At 46.2% G+C, this 16,704-nt stretch overlaps 1 protein-coding gene across 2 annotated transcripts in view; it reads left to right on the top strand.

Moving 5' to 3' along the window:
• The window catches only part of frzb (frizzled related protein), a 66,708-nt gene that overhangs the window by 30,972 nt on the left and 19,032 nt on the right, over window positions 1-16,704 (top strand). For both annotated transcript variants that reach the window (XR_015118760.1, XM_086220813.1), the window contains exon 3: window positions 14,966-15,001. Coding sequence is in view for 1 of the 2 variants with exons in the window: in XM_086220813.1 (XP_086076939.1) it covers window positions 14,966-15,001 (36 nt within the window). In the remaining variant the exon portion in view is untranslated. The remainder of the gene's footprint in view (window positions 1-14,965; window positions 15,002-16,704) is intronic.

Below are 16,704 nucleotides of genomic sequence, written 5' to 3'. Positions count from 1 at the left end.
TTCTTGCGCTGTTTCACGCCAGCTCCAGAGGTGCCGTAGAAGATGGCGGAAAGCCGATTCTTGCGTTAACTGCATTTTGGTCCGTTGGTGACACCCTGTGGCAGTGTTTGGTAACTGACATTATTTGACAACCGCACATACATCGGGCACAAAAAAGCCATCAACACAACCCCAAACACCTGTTGGCATCACTTAAGCAGCTATAAAAAAGCCTTCATGATTGTGCTGAATGTGCAACTTTCAAACGGTGCAACAGGAGCGACATTTCAGGGAGCGGGAGGATCTGCTGCACAATTCAGAGGAGTGGCTGATGAGCCAGTTCAGGCTACCGCGGGCCATCCTCCTGCAAATTTGTGACCCGCGCTCCAGCTCAAAACGCAGTTTGACCTCTACCTTTATCTTGCATTGTTTAGGAAGTTACAATTTCAGACGTGCATAGGAAATCTTTCAGAGCGCAAGCACTAGTGCAAGGTTATGACGTGGTTATGCTCGCGCAGGTTTAGTGAGGGAAAACTGTGCTTTGTATCACTTTGATCGTTCAGAAAAAGATGGGGCGAACACTGTTTTCTACAGTCATTATAAAACTTCAAACACACGTAGCGACTCGTTCTTTTCATCCTTAGAAGTGGTTAAGCTGTATGAACATGATGATAAACAACACTGGTGATTAGAAGGGAACTTAAGCCAAAAATCAACCACTTATTTTTCATCTCTGCGGGGGTGCGTTGCTCTGAACCCACCGCGTTCACCCTCTTGCACACCTTATCCCACTCACGTTTTTTTTTTTTTTTGGACTGACACCACTGGACAGGCTGCCAAACAAAATCTGCTGTCTCTCCTCCACCTCCCCGACCAGCCGCTCCAGTTCACACGCTGTGAACCGCTTTTTCTGTGACATTGTTTTGCGAGTGTGGACAGCGGAGACCCCATTTAAATAAATTTCCGTATTTATAGGTGGGCGTAACGGGGGAGGGTCCGGTTGCTCCGACATCTGTACCCTTCCACCCTGATTGGGATGTATCAAGGAAACGTGCGTGGATTCTCGCACTCGCACAGATTGATACATTCGGATTTTTTTTGTGCTTACGCAACTTTTGCTTGTTTTTTTGTATGAAATCCACGCAAGTTTTGATACATTAGGCCCCAGGTGTCTTCAATATTGAACCTTTTCACAATATTCTAATTTTCTGAGATACTGAATTTGGGATTTTCATGAGTTGTCAGTAATAATCATCAAAATTAAAAGAAATAAACTCTTGAAATATATTAGTCTGTGTGGAATGAATGTATACATTTTACAAGTTTCACTTTTTGAATGGAATAACTGAAATAAATCAACTTTTCACGATATTCTAATTATATGACCAGCAACTGAAAACCTTCCTTTTAACAGGCAGGAACGTCGAGCAGATCCAGGCTCAGTGGGGACGGCCTTCTGCTTTGGCCGGTTGGGGGGAAAGAGAGCAGGAGAGTGGGGCAGAGACAAAGACAGATAATGGAGGAAGACAGATATACAGAGGGAAAGAATGGGACAGAGATAAAGAGAGAGAGAAGGGAAGAGACTGATGGACAGATGGGGATGTGAGCAGGTGGAGCTACGGGTGGCAGCTTGAGCCTCTTCAGGTCTGCAGCCTCCTCCAGCAGCACCCGGGATCTGGGATGAGGGGAGCCCGAAGGCTCCGGAGAAGAAGACGAGTTAGTAATACGTATGAGTATGATTTATGTATGACAAATATAGGAGGACTCCTCCTGGAACCGTCACCTTACCGTGGTGGAGGAGTTTGAGTGCCCTAGTGACCCTAGGAGCTATGCTGTCGGGGGCATTTTGACCCTGGTAGGGTCACCCAAGGCAGACTGGTCCTAGGCGAAGGGCCAGACAAAGAATGGTTCAACAGACTCTTCATGGAAAAACCAGCAAGTGCTACATGTACCCTGCCCGGAGGGGCACCGGGGCCCCGCCCTGGAGCCAGGCCCAGGGTGGGGGCTCGAAGGCGAGCGCCTGGTGGCCGGGCCTTGGTCCGTGGGGCCTTGGTCCGTGGGGCCCGGCCGGGCCCAGCCCAAAGAGGAGACACAGGCACGTCCTCCCTTGGACTCACCACTCATCGGGGGAACCGGAGGGGTCCGGTGCAATGTGGTTTGGGTGGCAGTTTCAGGCGGGTGCCTCGGCTGTCTGAACCACAGACATGGAAGCTGGCTTTTGGGACATGGAACGTTACCTCTCTGGTGGGGAAGGAGCTGGAGCTGGTGGAAGAGGTTGAGCGTTACCGGCCAGATATAGTCGGCCTCACCTCGACACAAAGCTCTGGGTCCGGAACCCGAGTCCTTGAGAGGGGTTGGACTTTCTCTTTTGCTGGAGTTGCTCCGGGTGAGAGGCGGAGGGCGGGGGTGGGCTTTTTGGTTGCCCCTTGACTCTCTGCCTGTACGTTGGGGTTTACCCCCGTGGACGAAAGGGTTGCTTCCCTGCGCCTTCGGGTCGGGGAACGGGTCCTGACTGTGGTTTGCGCATATGCGCCGAACACTAGTTCCGAGTACCCACCCTTTTTGGAGTCCTTGGGAAGGGTACTGGATGGTGCCCCGGCTGGGGACTCCATTGTCCTACTGGGAGACTTCAACGCTCACGTGGGCAACGACAGCATGACCTGGAGAGGTGTGATTGGGAGGAACGGCAGGCCCGACCTGAACCCGAGTGGTGTTCAGTTATTGGACTTCTGTGCAAGTCGCAGTTTGGCCAGAACGAACATCATGTTCGAGCATAAGGATGCCCACCGGTGCACATGGCACCAGGACACCCTAGGTCGCAGGTCTATGATCGATTTTATAGTCGTATCATTTGACCTGCGACCGCATGTTCTGGACACTCGGGTGAAGAGAGGAGCTGAGCTGTCAACTGATCACCACCTGGTGGTGAGTTGGATCAGATGGCAGGGGAAGATGCCGCGCAGACCTGGCAGGCCCAAACGAGTAGTGAGGGTTTGTTGGGAACGCCTGGCAGAAGAACCAGTCAGAACGATCTTTAACTCCCACCTCCGGCAGAGCTTTGATCACATCACGGGGGTAGTGGGGGACATTGAGTCCGAATGGGCCATGTTCCGCTCTGCCATTGTCGAGGCGGCTGCTGTGAGCTGCGGCCGCAAGGCTGCTGGGGCCGGCTGTGGGGGTAATCCTCGAACCCGCTGGTGGACACCAGAGGTGAGGGGAGCCGTCAGGCTGAAGAAGGAGGTTTACAGGGCATGGCTGGCCTGTGGGTCTCCAGAGACAGCTGACCGGTACCGGCAGGCCAAACGGTGTGCAGCTCTGGCGGTCGCCAAAGCAAAAACTCGGGCGTGGGAAGAGTTCGGTAAGGCCATGGAGAACGACTATCGGTTGGCTCCAAAAAGGTTCTGGCAAACCGTCCGTCGCCTCAGGGGGGGAAGGCGGCAACTTGCCCACACTGTTTACAGTGGGGGTGGGAGGCTGCTGACGTCAACTGGGGAGATAATTGGGCGGTGGAAGGAATACTTTGAGGAACTCCTCAATCCCACCAGCACGTACTCCGTGGAGGAGACAGAGTCTGGGGAGTGCTTGGGGGGGGGGTCGTCCAATCTCCGGGGCAGAAGTCGCCGAGGCAGTTAAACAACTCCGCGGTGGCAGAGCCCCGGGGGTGGATGAGATCCGCCCTAGGTATCTCAAGGCTCTGGATGTAGTGGGGCTGTCTTGGCTGACACGTCTCTGCAACATTGCGTGGACATCGGGGGAAGTGCCTTTGTAGTGGCAGACCGGGGTGGTGGTCCCCGTCTTTAAGAAAGGGGACCAGAGGGTGTGTTCCAACTATTGGGGGATCATACTTCTCAGCCTCCCTGTTAAGGTCTACGCCAGGGTACTGGAGAGGAAGGTCAGGGCGATAGTCGAACCTCAGATTGAGGAGGAGCAGTGTGGTTTTCGTCCTGGCCGTGGAACCATGGATCAGCTCTTCACCCTCGCTAGGGTGCTGGAGGGGGCATGGGAGTTTGCCCAACCAGTCCACATGTGCTTTGTGGACTTGGAGAAGGCTTACGACCGTGTTCCCAGGAGCATACTGTGGGGGGTACTCCGGGAGTACGGGGTGGATGGCTCTTTTACAAAGGGCCATTCGGTCATTCTACCGGAGGAGTGAGAGTCTGGTCCGTGTGGCCGGTAGTAAGTCGGACTTGTTCCCAGTGAGGGTTGGACTCCGCCAAGGCTGCCCTTTGTCACCGGTTCTGTTCATAACTTTTATGGACAGAATTTCTAGGCGCAGCCGGGTGGTGGAGCGGGTTGAGTTTGGTGGCGGGAGGATGTCATCTTTGCTGTTTGCGGATGACGTAGTCCTCTTAGCGCCATCGGGCCACGACCTCCAGCTCTTGCTGGGACAGCTTGCAGCCGAATGTGAAGCGGCTGGGATGAGAATCAGCACCTCCAAGTCTGAGGCCATGGTCCTCAGCCGGACAAGGGTGGTTTGCCCACTCCGGGTCGGGGGGGAGGTCTTACCTCAGGTGGAGGAGTTTAAGTATCTCGGGGTCTTGTTCACGAGTGAGGGTAAGATGGAGCGGGAGATTGACAGGCGGATTGGGGCGGCATCCGCAGTCTTGCGGTTGCTAAACCAGTCTGTTGTGGTGAAGAGGGAGCTTAGCCAAAAGGCGAGGCTCTCGATTTACCGGTCAGTCTACGTTCCAATCCTCACCTATGGTCATGAGCTTTGGGTAATGACCGAAAGAACAAGATCGCGAATACAAGTGGCCAAATGAGTTTCCTCCGCAGGGTGGCTGGGCTCTCCCTTAGAGATAGGGTGAGAAGCTCAGTCATTCGGGAGGGACTCAGAGTAGAACCGCTGCTCCTCCATGTCGAGAGGAGCCAGTTGAGGTGGTTCGGGCATCTGGTGAGGATGCCTCCTGGTCGCCTCCCTCTGGAGGTTTTCCAGGCATGTCCAACTGGGAGGAGGCCTCGAGGCGGACCCAGGACACGGTGGAGGGATTATATCTCTCGGCTGGCCTGGGAATGCCTCGGGATCCTCCTGGAAGAGCTGGTTGAAGTGGCTGGGGAGAGGGCAGTCTGGGCTTCCTTGCTGAGACTGCTGCCCCCGCGACCCGGACCCACGGGATGAAGCGGAGGACGACGAAGACGAAGACGAAGAAATATAGGAGGACAGAGAGGAGTAGAGAGAAGCCCAGTGCACCATGGGAGATCCCCCAGCAGCCTAAGCCTATAGCAGCATATTTAAGGGCCAGCCTAAGCAGCCCGAACTATAAGCCTGATCAAAAAGGAAGGTCTTAAGTCTGCTATTAAAGGTTGAGAGGGTGTCTGCATCCCAGACCGAAACTGGGAGACGGTTCCACAGGAGGGGAGCCTGATAGCTGAAGGCTCAGATTCCCAGTCTACTTTTAGAAACTCTAGAAACCACCAGTAACCCCACACCCTGGGAGCGAAGGGTTCTAGCTGGATAATTGGGAACTAGGAGCTCTGTCAAATATGAAGGTGCCTGATGGTTGAGGACTTCGTATGTTAGAAGGAGAATTTTGAATTCTATTCTAAATTTGACAGGAAGCCAATGCAGAGAAGCCAGTACAGGAGAGACATGGTCTCTTCTACTAGTTCCCGGCAACACGCGGGCAGTAGCATTTTGGCCCACCTGGAGAGTCTTTTGGGAGTTACTGGTACAGCCTGATAGGAAAGAATTGCAGTAATCCAGCCTTGAAGTGACAAAGGCATGGACTAGTTTTTCTGCATCCTTTTGAGACAGGCTGTGTCTGATCTTAGCAATGTGTCGTAAATGAAAGAAAGCAGTCCTAGAAATTTGCTTCATGTGGGCATTAAAGGACAGATCCTGATCGAAGAGAACTCCTAGGTTCCTTACGGTTGTGCTGGGGGCCAAGGTGATGCCTTCCAGGGTACCTATCTCATTAGAAAGGGTGTCTCTAAGATGTTTTGGGCCCAGGACAATGACTTCGGTTTTTTCAGTTTAATAAAAAGAAATTATGGGTCATCCAAGTTTTTATCTCCTTTGGACAGGCCTCCAGTTTAGTCAGCTGATTTATTTCATGTGGATGCATTGATAAGTACAGCTGCATATCGTCTGTATAGCAATGAAAATTGAGTGTTTCCTAATAATGTGACCGAGAGGAAGCAGATAAAGGGTGAAGAGGATTGGTCCAAGCACAGAGCCTTGTGGAACACCATAAGTGACTGCAATGGTTTCCGAGGGTTTATCATTAGTTCGTACGAACTGAGATTGACCTAGTACATATGACCTGAACCAGTTTAGTGCAGTTCCTTCAATGCCAATGACATGTTCCAGTCTCTGTCGAAGGATATGGTGATCAATGGTATCAAAAGCTTCACTGAGATCTAATAAGACCAGCACAGAGACCAGTCCCTCATCTGATGCTCGTCGGAGGTCATAGGTAACTTTGACTAGTGCTGTTTCTGTGCTATGATGAATCCTGAAACCTGACTGGAAATCCTCTAAGAGGCTGTTATGGAGAAAGTCACACAGCCGTTAAGCTACTGCTTTCTCCAGAATTTTGGAGAGAAACGGAAGAGTTGATATTGGTCTGTAGTTGGCCAAAACTTCTGGATCCAGGGTTGCTTTTTTGAGAAGGGGTCTAATTACTGCCACTTTAAAGGACTGTGGGATGTAACCAGATAACAGCGACACATTGATCATATCTAAGAGGGAGGTGCTCATGAGGGGTAGAGTCCTTAAGTTGCTTGGTTGGGATGGGTCTAGAAGACAAGTGGATGGTTTAGAGGAGGAAATTATTGTACTGAGCTCATCAAGTAGAAAAACTGTCAAAGTGTGCATCTGGTCCTCCAGCAGCCTCTAAGGCTTCTGAGCCTATAGGTGCCGTGTTGTCAGCTGATGGCAGGAGGAGGTGAATTTTCTCTCTAATCAGGAGAATTTTGTCATTAAAGAAGTCCATGAAATCTTTGTTGCCCAGGGAAACAGGAATGCTAGGTTCAGTAGCATTCCTGAGAACTCAGCTAAATGAGAAGAAGTGGGAGCTGGAGCCTATCCCAGTGTCCAAAGACATGCAAGAGGGGACGAGGTTAATTGGGTACTCTAAATTGTCCAAAGGCATGGCTATGAGTATGAATGGTTTTTGGTCTATATATGCTGGGTTTGGGATAGGGTGCTGCTATGTACTGGTGACCCATCCAGGGTGTACCCGCCTCTCGCCCGAAGCCTGCTGGGATAGGCTCCAGCCCCTTAACAGGATTAGCAGAAGACAATAAGATGGATTGATGGATGAGTGGCATCCTCAGCAGTTGACAATAACAGCATTTAATATCAGTCTTGTGATAGGTAGCTAGTGTAACTGAGTAGTAAAACAGCTGTGATATAAATGGTAAATTAACTAAATCCCACTTGGGCTGGACCTCTCATTTTATGTTAACCACAGCAGACATTCAAGCTAGCAGCACCACAGAATGCAGGTTTACTTATGGTCCAGAGAGTTTCTAAAAGTAGAATGGGAGCAGAGCCTTCAGTTATCAGGCTCCCCTCCTGTGGAACCACCTCCCAGTTTCAGCTACGGGATGCAGACACCCTCTCTATGTTTAAGAGCAGACTAAAACCTTCCTTTTTGATAAAGCTTATAGTTAGGGCCACTTAGGCAAGACCTTAGCTATCCTGCCATAGGCTTCGACTGCCGGGGATCTCCCATGGTGCATTGGGCTTCTCTCTCCTCCTCTCTTTTCTCTCTGTCCTCCTGTATGTGTTATACATAAATCATACTCATATGTGTTATTAACTCATCTTCTTCTCCGGAGCCTTTGGGCTCCCCACATCCCAGATCCCGGGTGCTACTGGAGGAGGCTGCAGACCTGAAGAAGCTCAAGCTGCCACCCTTAGCATCACCTGCTCACATCCCCGTTTGTCCGTCTCTCTCCCTTTCTCTCCCTCTTTATCTCTGCCCCTCTCTTTCCTTCTGTATATCTGTCTTCCTCCAAGATCTGTCTTTGTCTCTGCCCCGCTCTCCTGCTCTCTTTCCCCCCTAACCAGTCAAAGCAGAAGGCCGTCCCCATTGAGCCTGGACCGCCTTAAAATTCCTGCCTGTTAAATCGAAGGTTTTCGTTGCCACTGTTGCAGGATATCCTTGCTCATGGAGAATTGCTGTATGTAAATTCATTGAAGGAGTGTGGTACTAGACCTACTCTAATTGTAAAGTGTCAGATGATAACTTTTGTTGTGATTTGGTACTGTACAAATAAACTAAACAATGTCCTTGTAGCTCTCAAACAAATTTTCATTGAATAGTGTGTGCATTCCTACACTGTGTGAGCGCATGCATTGTGAGTGATGGCTTTGCAGTCCAAATGATCTATTCATACAGTTGGAGTTGGAATTGAATAACATATCTTAACTCCTACAGCGTTTGTCCAGCTTCAGAGGACATGGTATAAAATTTTGATCATAGCATCATGGGATGAGGCAGTGGTGCACTGTCACCTAACAGCAAGAAGGTTCCAGGTTCAAGCCCTGGCTTGAGCACGTGGTCTTTCTGTGTGGAGTTTGCATGTTCTCTCTGTGCCTGTGTGGGTTCTCTCCGGGTACTCCGGCTTCCTCCCACAGTCCAAAGACATGCAAGAAGGGACTAGGATAATTGAATACTCTAAATTGACCATGGGTGTGGCTGTGAGAGTGAATAGTTGTCTGTCTATATGTGTTGGCCCTGCAATGGACTGGCGACCTGTCCAGGGTGTACCCCGCATTTCACTCGAAGGCAGCTGGGATAGGCTCCAGCCCCACCCTTAATAGGATAAGCAGTAGAAATTGGATGGATGGATCATGGGGCATATGATTTTTAATTCTTTTTAATATTTTTTTTTTATCATGATGGTCCATATATTATACTGTACGTGCAAAATTAATTTAGATAGGATTTATGTAGGAGGACTTTTAAAAGTTTTCTTTATATTCCTACATTTAGTGTAAATGTATCTGGTGCTAAAGGGGTCAATGGGGTGCGATAAAAAGCTAAGCCAACTTTTGTTCCAGATGTTTTAGGACATATGCAACCCATTTTCATGCAACCTTGAGAAAGTTGGTTTTTATGTACCTTTACATACCCTTTAGAAGGGGTAGGATCAGACTCACAGCCAAGGAGGAGATTAAAAAGTATGTTTTATGTTGACACGTGCATACAAATAAGTCAATATCTTCTTTGTGACTTGTTGTCAAACCAGATGATATCTTAAGGTGTTTTGGCTGCATATAAAGCTTTTTTTCATGAATTTGTGCTTGAAAAAAAATTGAGGCTTTTTTATATGCAACTATTTCTATCATGTTTCTTCTCCAAGCAGTTTATCTCTGCACATTCTGGAACAGACACAAGAGTCATTGCCCCCCGATTTCATGCCCACTTGACTTTCTCAAAGAGCTTCTTGATTCAGGCAGTTCACACATTTTACTCTCAATAAATCCTGTACTGTGCTCCGTTTCTTTATACAGGGCCAAGACCAAGTCCTGGGAAAAAAAACTCATCTGATTCCCTTAACTTCCAGCAAGATACACCCACATATCTCCAGGCTGCCCTGGCCCAGCATAGCTCAGCTGGGTTTTGTGATTTTTCATGTGACTTGTTGATTTACAAAGGTTCAGTCACTGCGCATCGCTTAAGTTGTTTCATCTTTTTTTCTTCAGTCTGAATGTTGCTCCTTAGAAGCCACAACTTGGCCCAATTCATTGCTAACTTGGTGCTGCATTACCTCTGATTTGGGAGAAATCAAATTTAAAAATATAACTATGTTGTCACAAATTCTGACCCAAATGAGAAGCAGTCTTTGCGCACTTTTGAGCAACAGGTGCATATGAGAACAAGTGATGAGTTAACGATAATTATTATTATGATAACAAGCAGCATGTAATGTTTATCATGGTGACTATCTTAATATAGAACGTTGTCAAGTGGTGGAAGTATGCTGTTCCTTTACTCAGGAAAAAAGAAATACCTAGATACAATAGTACTTTCAGAAAAGTCTCCATTTATGATTCTATTTGATTAAAAGTAGAAAATTTTATGATACCAAGTTACCTTGACTATCAGAACTAAAAGTACATGATACTCATTTGTATTGTATTAATTTCTTTCAGCAAGTTTTTCTAAAATGTGCCTCTGCACAAATATTGCATGGTAACTCCCAATTCCCTGGCAATGAACATTTTCTCTACAAGAATTATACTTCTTGGCCCACAATCTATTCAGAGACTGGTGTTGTCTTGCTTTATACTGTACATTTTTAGGGATAATCTGTGAGGCAGCTGGTAGGACATGGCAAGAAGTGTGGAATGTGGCCATGGCTTGCTTGCCTAGTATTGGGCTGTCTTTTTCATTTGAAATCCAAATTGCAGCCAATATATTTTACCTTATTGCAGCTTCATTGTTGAATAAGAGATCCGTTAGGTTTTGTTGTTCTGGTATGATGAAGACGGCATGTGGTATTTCACTGGAATGGAATCTATCACAATTTACCGGACCTGAAGATGAAACATACTCTGGAATTTTTTTGAAGGGCAGGTATGAGTTTTCATTCATAGGATCACTGAGTTCTACAGTATGTTGACCTTGAAAAATAATTTCAGGCAAATTAGAGTCTGTATTCCACTTGCATTTGCTGATTCAACAACTCCAGCTTTCTTGAGAATGATGTTATTATAGTTGTGTGTTGGTGCCCTTCATCAGCAGATTTTTTTCATTGCATTTCTTAAACAGCGGTATGTTGAGTTTTTTGACAGATATGTTGATGCACGACATGTGGGGAGGTTCATTACCCTCATCCTTCAAAGAATTCTGACCTCATTCTGCATTCAAAAACCCTGGATAAATAATTCCCATATGAAAGCTATGTGAACAATACAGCTGTGTATTCAGGTCCCATTTCCATGCTCATCCACAGTTATTGCTTGACAGAAGAGTAGAGTCATTCAACTTTGTTTTCCATGATAGTTGAGTGTTTTCATTGATTATTGTCACAAGAAATTAATTCAGTTGTCTTTGTTTAAAAACAAATATCCAAGGTGTAGGTGTCTGAACTTATTCATCCTCATACTGTCATAGGCTGATGTCAAAACTCATAAATAACTATCTCTATTTTATAACCTACCATTATTTTGAGTAAAGTATAAGACATTTGCCTTATACAGTAGCACATTTTATACACAGAATACCAAAGTTGGGCAAGGTAGAGGTGGGAATTTGCCGTCTTGTGTGTGAAATGTAGGCGTAATATTCCTCTTTCCAAAAAAGCCCTCACTTGTGTGGGCGTAAACATGTTACGTGACATACAGTATGAAATTGCACATGCACAGTGACGTACAACATTTATGTCAGAAGAATATTTAGCCCTGAGACAGTACGGCAAAACTTGTAGTGTTCCCAGTCCAACTTCCCTGTGCCGCTGCTATTGTTGTGGTCACAGACCTCGTGGTACTTTTTCCATAAGTTTTTCAACTTGGTGGTGACGTTCCGTCATCCGGCGATAGCAAGTGTTATTTTTGCGATGCAAGTTTGCATCATCATCGACACCTCTGCCCACCTCATGCCAGCTTGGATTTACATAGCAATGGAGGCAGCAATAAGTGTACCCTTGGAGGAGGAATATTGCAGGGCTAAAACCGCCCCCCAATTTGCTGCACTATGTCTGAAACCTCGCACCGAGCCACAAAAAAAACGGGTGAATTAGCAACTTGGTGGCCAGTGTGAAAGCGCCTAATGTGACACATCTTCAGATAGAGTTGATCAGGTTGTTGATTGTGACCCGTGGAATGTTTTTCCACTGCTCTTCAATGGTGGCACCAAGTTGCTGGATATTGGCAGGAATTGGGACATGCTGTCAGACATGCTAATCCAGGGCATCCCGAAAATGCTCTGTTGGGGACATATCTGGTGAGGATACAAGCTATGCAACAACTACATAAGGTGATGCAGCGGATGAATAGCATGACAATGGGCCTCAAGATCTCATCATGGCATCTAAGTGAATTCAAAATGCCATCACGAAAATGCACCTGGGCCTTGCCTTATCCCCACCATCACCGAGGGACATTATTTTTATAGCAATGATATCAAAAACTGCTTGAAAAGAACACTAAGATCAGCTTCTCTTGGATGGTTTTCGTTATTATCGGTTAATGGTGCAAACTGGTTGTTGCATCAGCTGTTTGGGGGGGCTTGTCTCAAACTATTTCTCAAGTGAAGATGCCAGATGTGGTGGTCCTGAGCTGGCATAGTGACTGTGGTTGTGAGGCCAGTTGGATGTACTATTAAATTCCTGGGAACAAAATTGGAGATGGCTCATGGTCGTGAGATGAGTGACAATATTTCTGGTGTACATTTCTGCAGCCATCCTGTTGTGTGGTAAAACTGCACATTTTATAGTGCCCAAGGCACACCTGTGCAATGATCATGCTGTTCAATTGGTATGCTGATACCACGCCTGTCAGCTGGATGGATTTTCATATTGCTCAGATTGATTTTAACACATGAATAAATACAGGATGAGCGAAACAAACCTTTTGACAGTCTGACAGTGAGCAAGTATGGATACTGAACCTGGACTTATATTAATTCTTCATTCTGGTAGATTTACACATTTGTTTTTCTTACTTTGACATGTCAAAATATATACAAAAATTAGAGAACATATTTGCATGTTTGTTTTCTATGTAATTGTTACATTGTTGATGCTCATGCTTGTGCAATGTCTGGTGGCTACTCTCTAGAGATCGTCAAAGTGTCAAAAATTTTCTACCTGTACCCAATGAGACCCAGAAGTGTACTATCCTGAACCAGAATAGACATGTCCAGTGTTATAAAAGTAAGACCGAGACCTAAGCAGAACCACAAAATGAAGGACCCAGATCCATCCTGGACCCAGTTACTCTATGATCACCTGTGCCAATGGCACAGCTCATTGGAAACTCAACACAAGGGACCCACTTGCACCAGTGTCACAGCTAACTGCTATAAAGTTAAAGTTAAGATGCAAATTAAATCAAAACTTTCAAGTCAAATCAAATCAAGTCCACTTTCTGTCACAATGTTGAAAGCTGACAAAAGCAGTCAGTTTAATATCACTTGGCTGTCTAACATGACAAATATGACTTAGATTGGCAACACCCGCTGGTCATTTTTTTGTTACTACTTTTGGCAGTGAGTAGCTGACCAAATGCAGTATAGCATCTTAACAGGAAGGGCCAAAAAGTTGTCAAGTGCCGTGTAAACACATAAGACTGTGTGTATAATGGTATTATATAACTAAATATATTTGCAGTATTTACAGAGATATATAGTGTTGAGGTAGCCCTTAATTTTAAAGATTGCTGTGCAAACATAAACCAATCGGAAGCAGGCTTTGAGGCACCACTCACCAATGAAAATGAAGCATTTAGTGGTGAATTCCTTCACCAGTAGGAATGGAAAATAAGAAATCAAGTTAGATATTGTTATTTGCCCAAAAATAATAATATTAACAATAAAAAATCCTGTTCCTTGTTTCTGACTGTCAATTAGTCATGATATGGGCGCGTTTTTTTGTGCAGGTGAGGAGTCGAGCTGCTGCGTTCTGAACCAGCTGCAGGCGGTAGAGTTGTGATTTGTCTATGCCGGTGTATAGAGCATTGCAGTAGTCCAGATAACAGGTGATGAAAGCGTCTCTAAGCCAGATTGGGGCAGGTAGGCTTTAATTTTAGCCAGAGTTCTTAGATGGAAGAAAACAGCACTGACCTGCTGCTCGAACTTCAGGGCACTATCGAAGATCACGCCGAGATTTCTGACAGAGTGCTTGGTGTACGAGGCGAGTGTGCCCTGGGCAGCGGTGGAAAAGGCTGGAGGGGTTCTACCAAGAACAATAACTTATGTCTTCTTCTTGTTAAGGTTGAGGAAGTTCATAGTCATCCAGTCCTTGATGTCATTCAGGCAGTTCAGCAGGGGTTTGAGTGAATCCTGGCCATCAGCCCTTAGGGGGAGGTACAGCTGAACCTTGTCAGCAAAACAGTGGAACGAGATGTTGTGTTTTCTCGTGATTTCCCCTATGGGCAGCAGGTACAACAGGAAGAGGATGGGACCTAGAATAGAGCCTTGAGGCACACCACAGGAGAGGGGGGCGACAGAGGAGGTGAAGTCTCCCAGCTGCACGGAGAAGCTCCCGTTGGTCAGGAAGGACTGGAAAAGCTTCAGATCTTTGATGCCTGTAAGGTGTTCAAGGCAAGACAGAAGGATCCTGTGATCCACTGTGTCAAAGGCAGCGGTGAGGTCTAAGAGCACCAGAATCACAGGGCTACCTGAGTCGGCGGCAAGGAGCAGGTCATTTAGCATTTTCAGGAGAGCGGTCTCAGTGCTGTGTGCAGTTCTGAAGCCAGACTGGAACTTCTCAATGATGTTTTCAGATAGGAACTGTTGCAGCGGGGCATAAACTTCGCGCTGTCGTAGTTTAAAAAATCAGTAAAGTCAGAGATGATGTCCTTATTGAATTGGGGGGGGGGGGGTGGTAGACTACTGCACACAGAACAGGTGAGGACAAGGTTAGTTCAAAGAGCTGGAGTTCAAAGCTAGCAAAGCCATTGTATGGAATCTGTCGACAGTGAAATGATGATTTGTATACAGAGGCAAGACCTCCGCCTCTCCCTGACATTCAGGGGGAATTTAAAAAGCTGCAGTCAGGTGGGCAAAGCTCAGAGAACGGCGTGTTGTCTCCAGCAGAGAGCCAGGTTTCACACAGGAACAGGAAATCCAGCCTCCGAGAGACTAAGAAGTCATTGAGAACAAAGGTTTTATTCGCCACGGACCGCACGTTAGACAGAGCCATCTGGAGAGTAGCTCAGCGCTGGGTGTGTGTCTCTGAAGGCTTCGCAGGACAGTGAGACCTATTCCCGATCTTCTACTGATGCTACTGTGTCAAGTATTTGAAAATGAAAAGCATTACAGTCTTTCTTTCTGTTTCCACACTGACCAGGGTTTTTGTGTCTCTTCAGATCCATACTACCAGGATCCAGCCAGGTGTAACCCAGGTAAGGGTGACCTATAATATTCATCAGTTTCTCAAACTTTTCCTCAATATCTTTACTGGTGCAGTCATTGGGAAGCATAATTATAAACCGTGCACATTGAAAAAAATTACCCTTCCCACTCCTTCAGACATCTAACAAATAGGCTTGTCTTGTCAATCAATCAGTAAATCAGTCTTTATTTATATAGTGCCAAATCACAACAAAAGTCATCTCAAGGCACTTTACACAATGATCAGGTCTAGAACATTACCCTTTAAATAAAGGTATCCAACATTCCCACATGAGCAAGCACATGGAGACATTGGCAAGAAAAAACACTTTTAACATGAAGAGACCTCAGGCAGAACCAGGCTCATAGAGTGGACAGCCATCTGCCTCGACCAGGGGTCCGTTTCACAAAGCAAGTTCATCAAACCCTGAGTTTAATCCTGATCTCCGAGTTGATCTAACCGAAGATGGAAAATCCAGAGTTTTTGGTTTCAGAACAGCGGCTTCGGCTTCGATTTTTACGTCAGTGGAGTTGCAAATCCTGATGCGATCATATGAAGAGTTCCAACACGCGTTAAAAAAGAAGTGCAACACCACTGTAGCTGCAAAAAAGAGAGAGATGGCGTGGAAGAACATTGCCGCTCGGGTCAATGCGTAAGTTTAAATGTAGTCCTTTGCAATCATGATTAATACGGAGGAAGCTGCTTACATGGTCGCGCATTAATTTATATCGTTTAGATGCAAGAGAAACGCACTTGGCAGCAACTTAAAATGAAGCATGAAAACAATATTCAAACAGGTCAGACCATCTCAGGGGTACCCCATGTTCTGCATTGTAAATTAAATATTAAGTGGCTGTTTGACTGTGTACAATAGTTGTTTTATCCCCAACATAATGCTGGTTTCATACACAAATGTCTTCATCGATATCATATTCTGTAAAATAATTAAGCCTATTTAAACTAACACAGACTTCTACTCAGTCAACAGAAAGAAGGGAGATGCCCGTAAAACGGGTGGTGGCCCAGCACCACCACCTCTAACAGAGGTACAGGAGCTGGCCCTAAGCCAGAGTGTAGGAAGGCCAGTGGCTGAGGGAGCTCATCCTTAGAACCCAATTAATATATATATAAATATATATGAATATATATATATATATATATATATATATATATATTTTAATATATATGATGTGAGAGCATGACTACGACTGGTGATGTTGCAAATGTAAGGACGGAGGAGGTTGTGTATATAGACAATGGACTGTGATGTGAAACGCTACCGATACTGTCTGGAAATGCAAGAAAGTCTATGCGCGGTCTGATCTCAATCTCCTGATGAATATATAATTCTCTGCGCAGCAATGCTGCACCTTCATCCACGGGATCATCAAGAAAAGGACATGCCATGTTTGTTGAAAAACTTGCCAAAACTCGCCTGCTGATGAATGAATGCAGAAATCAAATGGAGTATGTGGCTCTGAAAGTGGGCGGAGACAGTGAGAAACTTGAGGTTCATTGACAAAAACCTGGTCCCGACCAGGTTAGTTTCATAGCGTCTGTTACCACGGTAACTGACCGAGAGCTTAAGTTACCGCTGTCTGTGAAACAGGCTAGAGTGAACCCTCTTTCTCTGGTTTGAGTGACCTCCCTTTGTGAAATGGAAAACTCAGAGTTTTCCTTATTTCAGGGTTAATAGAACCCGAGTTTTCACGA

Source organism: Aulostomus chinensis, chromosome 12, assembly GCF_037954235.1.
Source record: "Aulostomus chinensis isolate RoL2024-O1b breed Wild chromosome 12, RoL_Achi_v1.0, whole genome shotgun sequence".
NCBI classification, from domain to species: Eukaryota; Metazoa; Chordata; class Actinopteri; order Syngnathiformes; family Aulostomidae; genus Aulostomus; species Aulostomus chinensis.
This window is presented reverse-complemented; position numbering and strand designations above follow the sequence as displayed.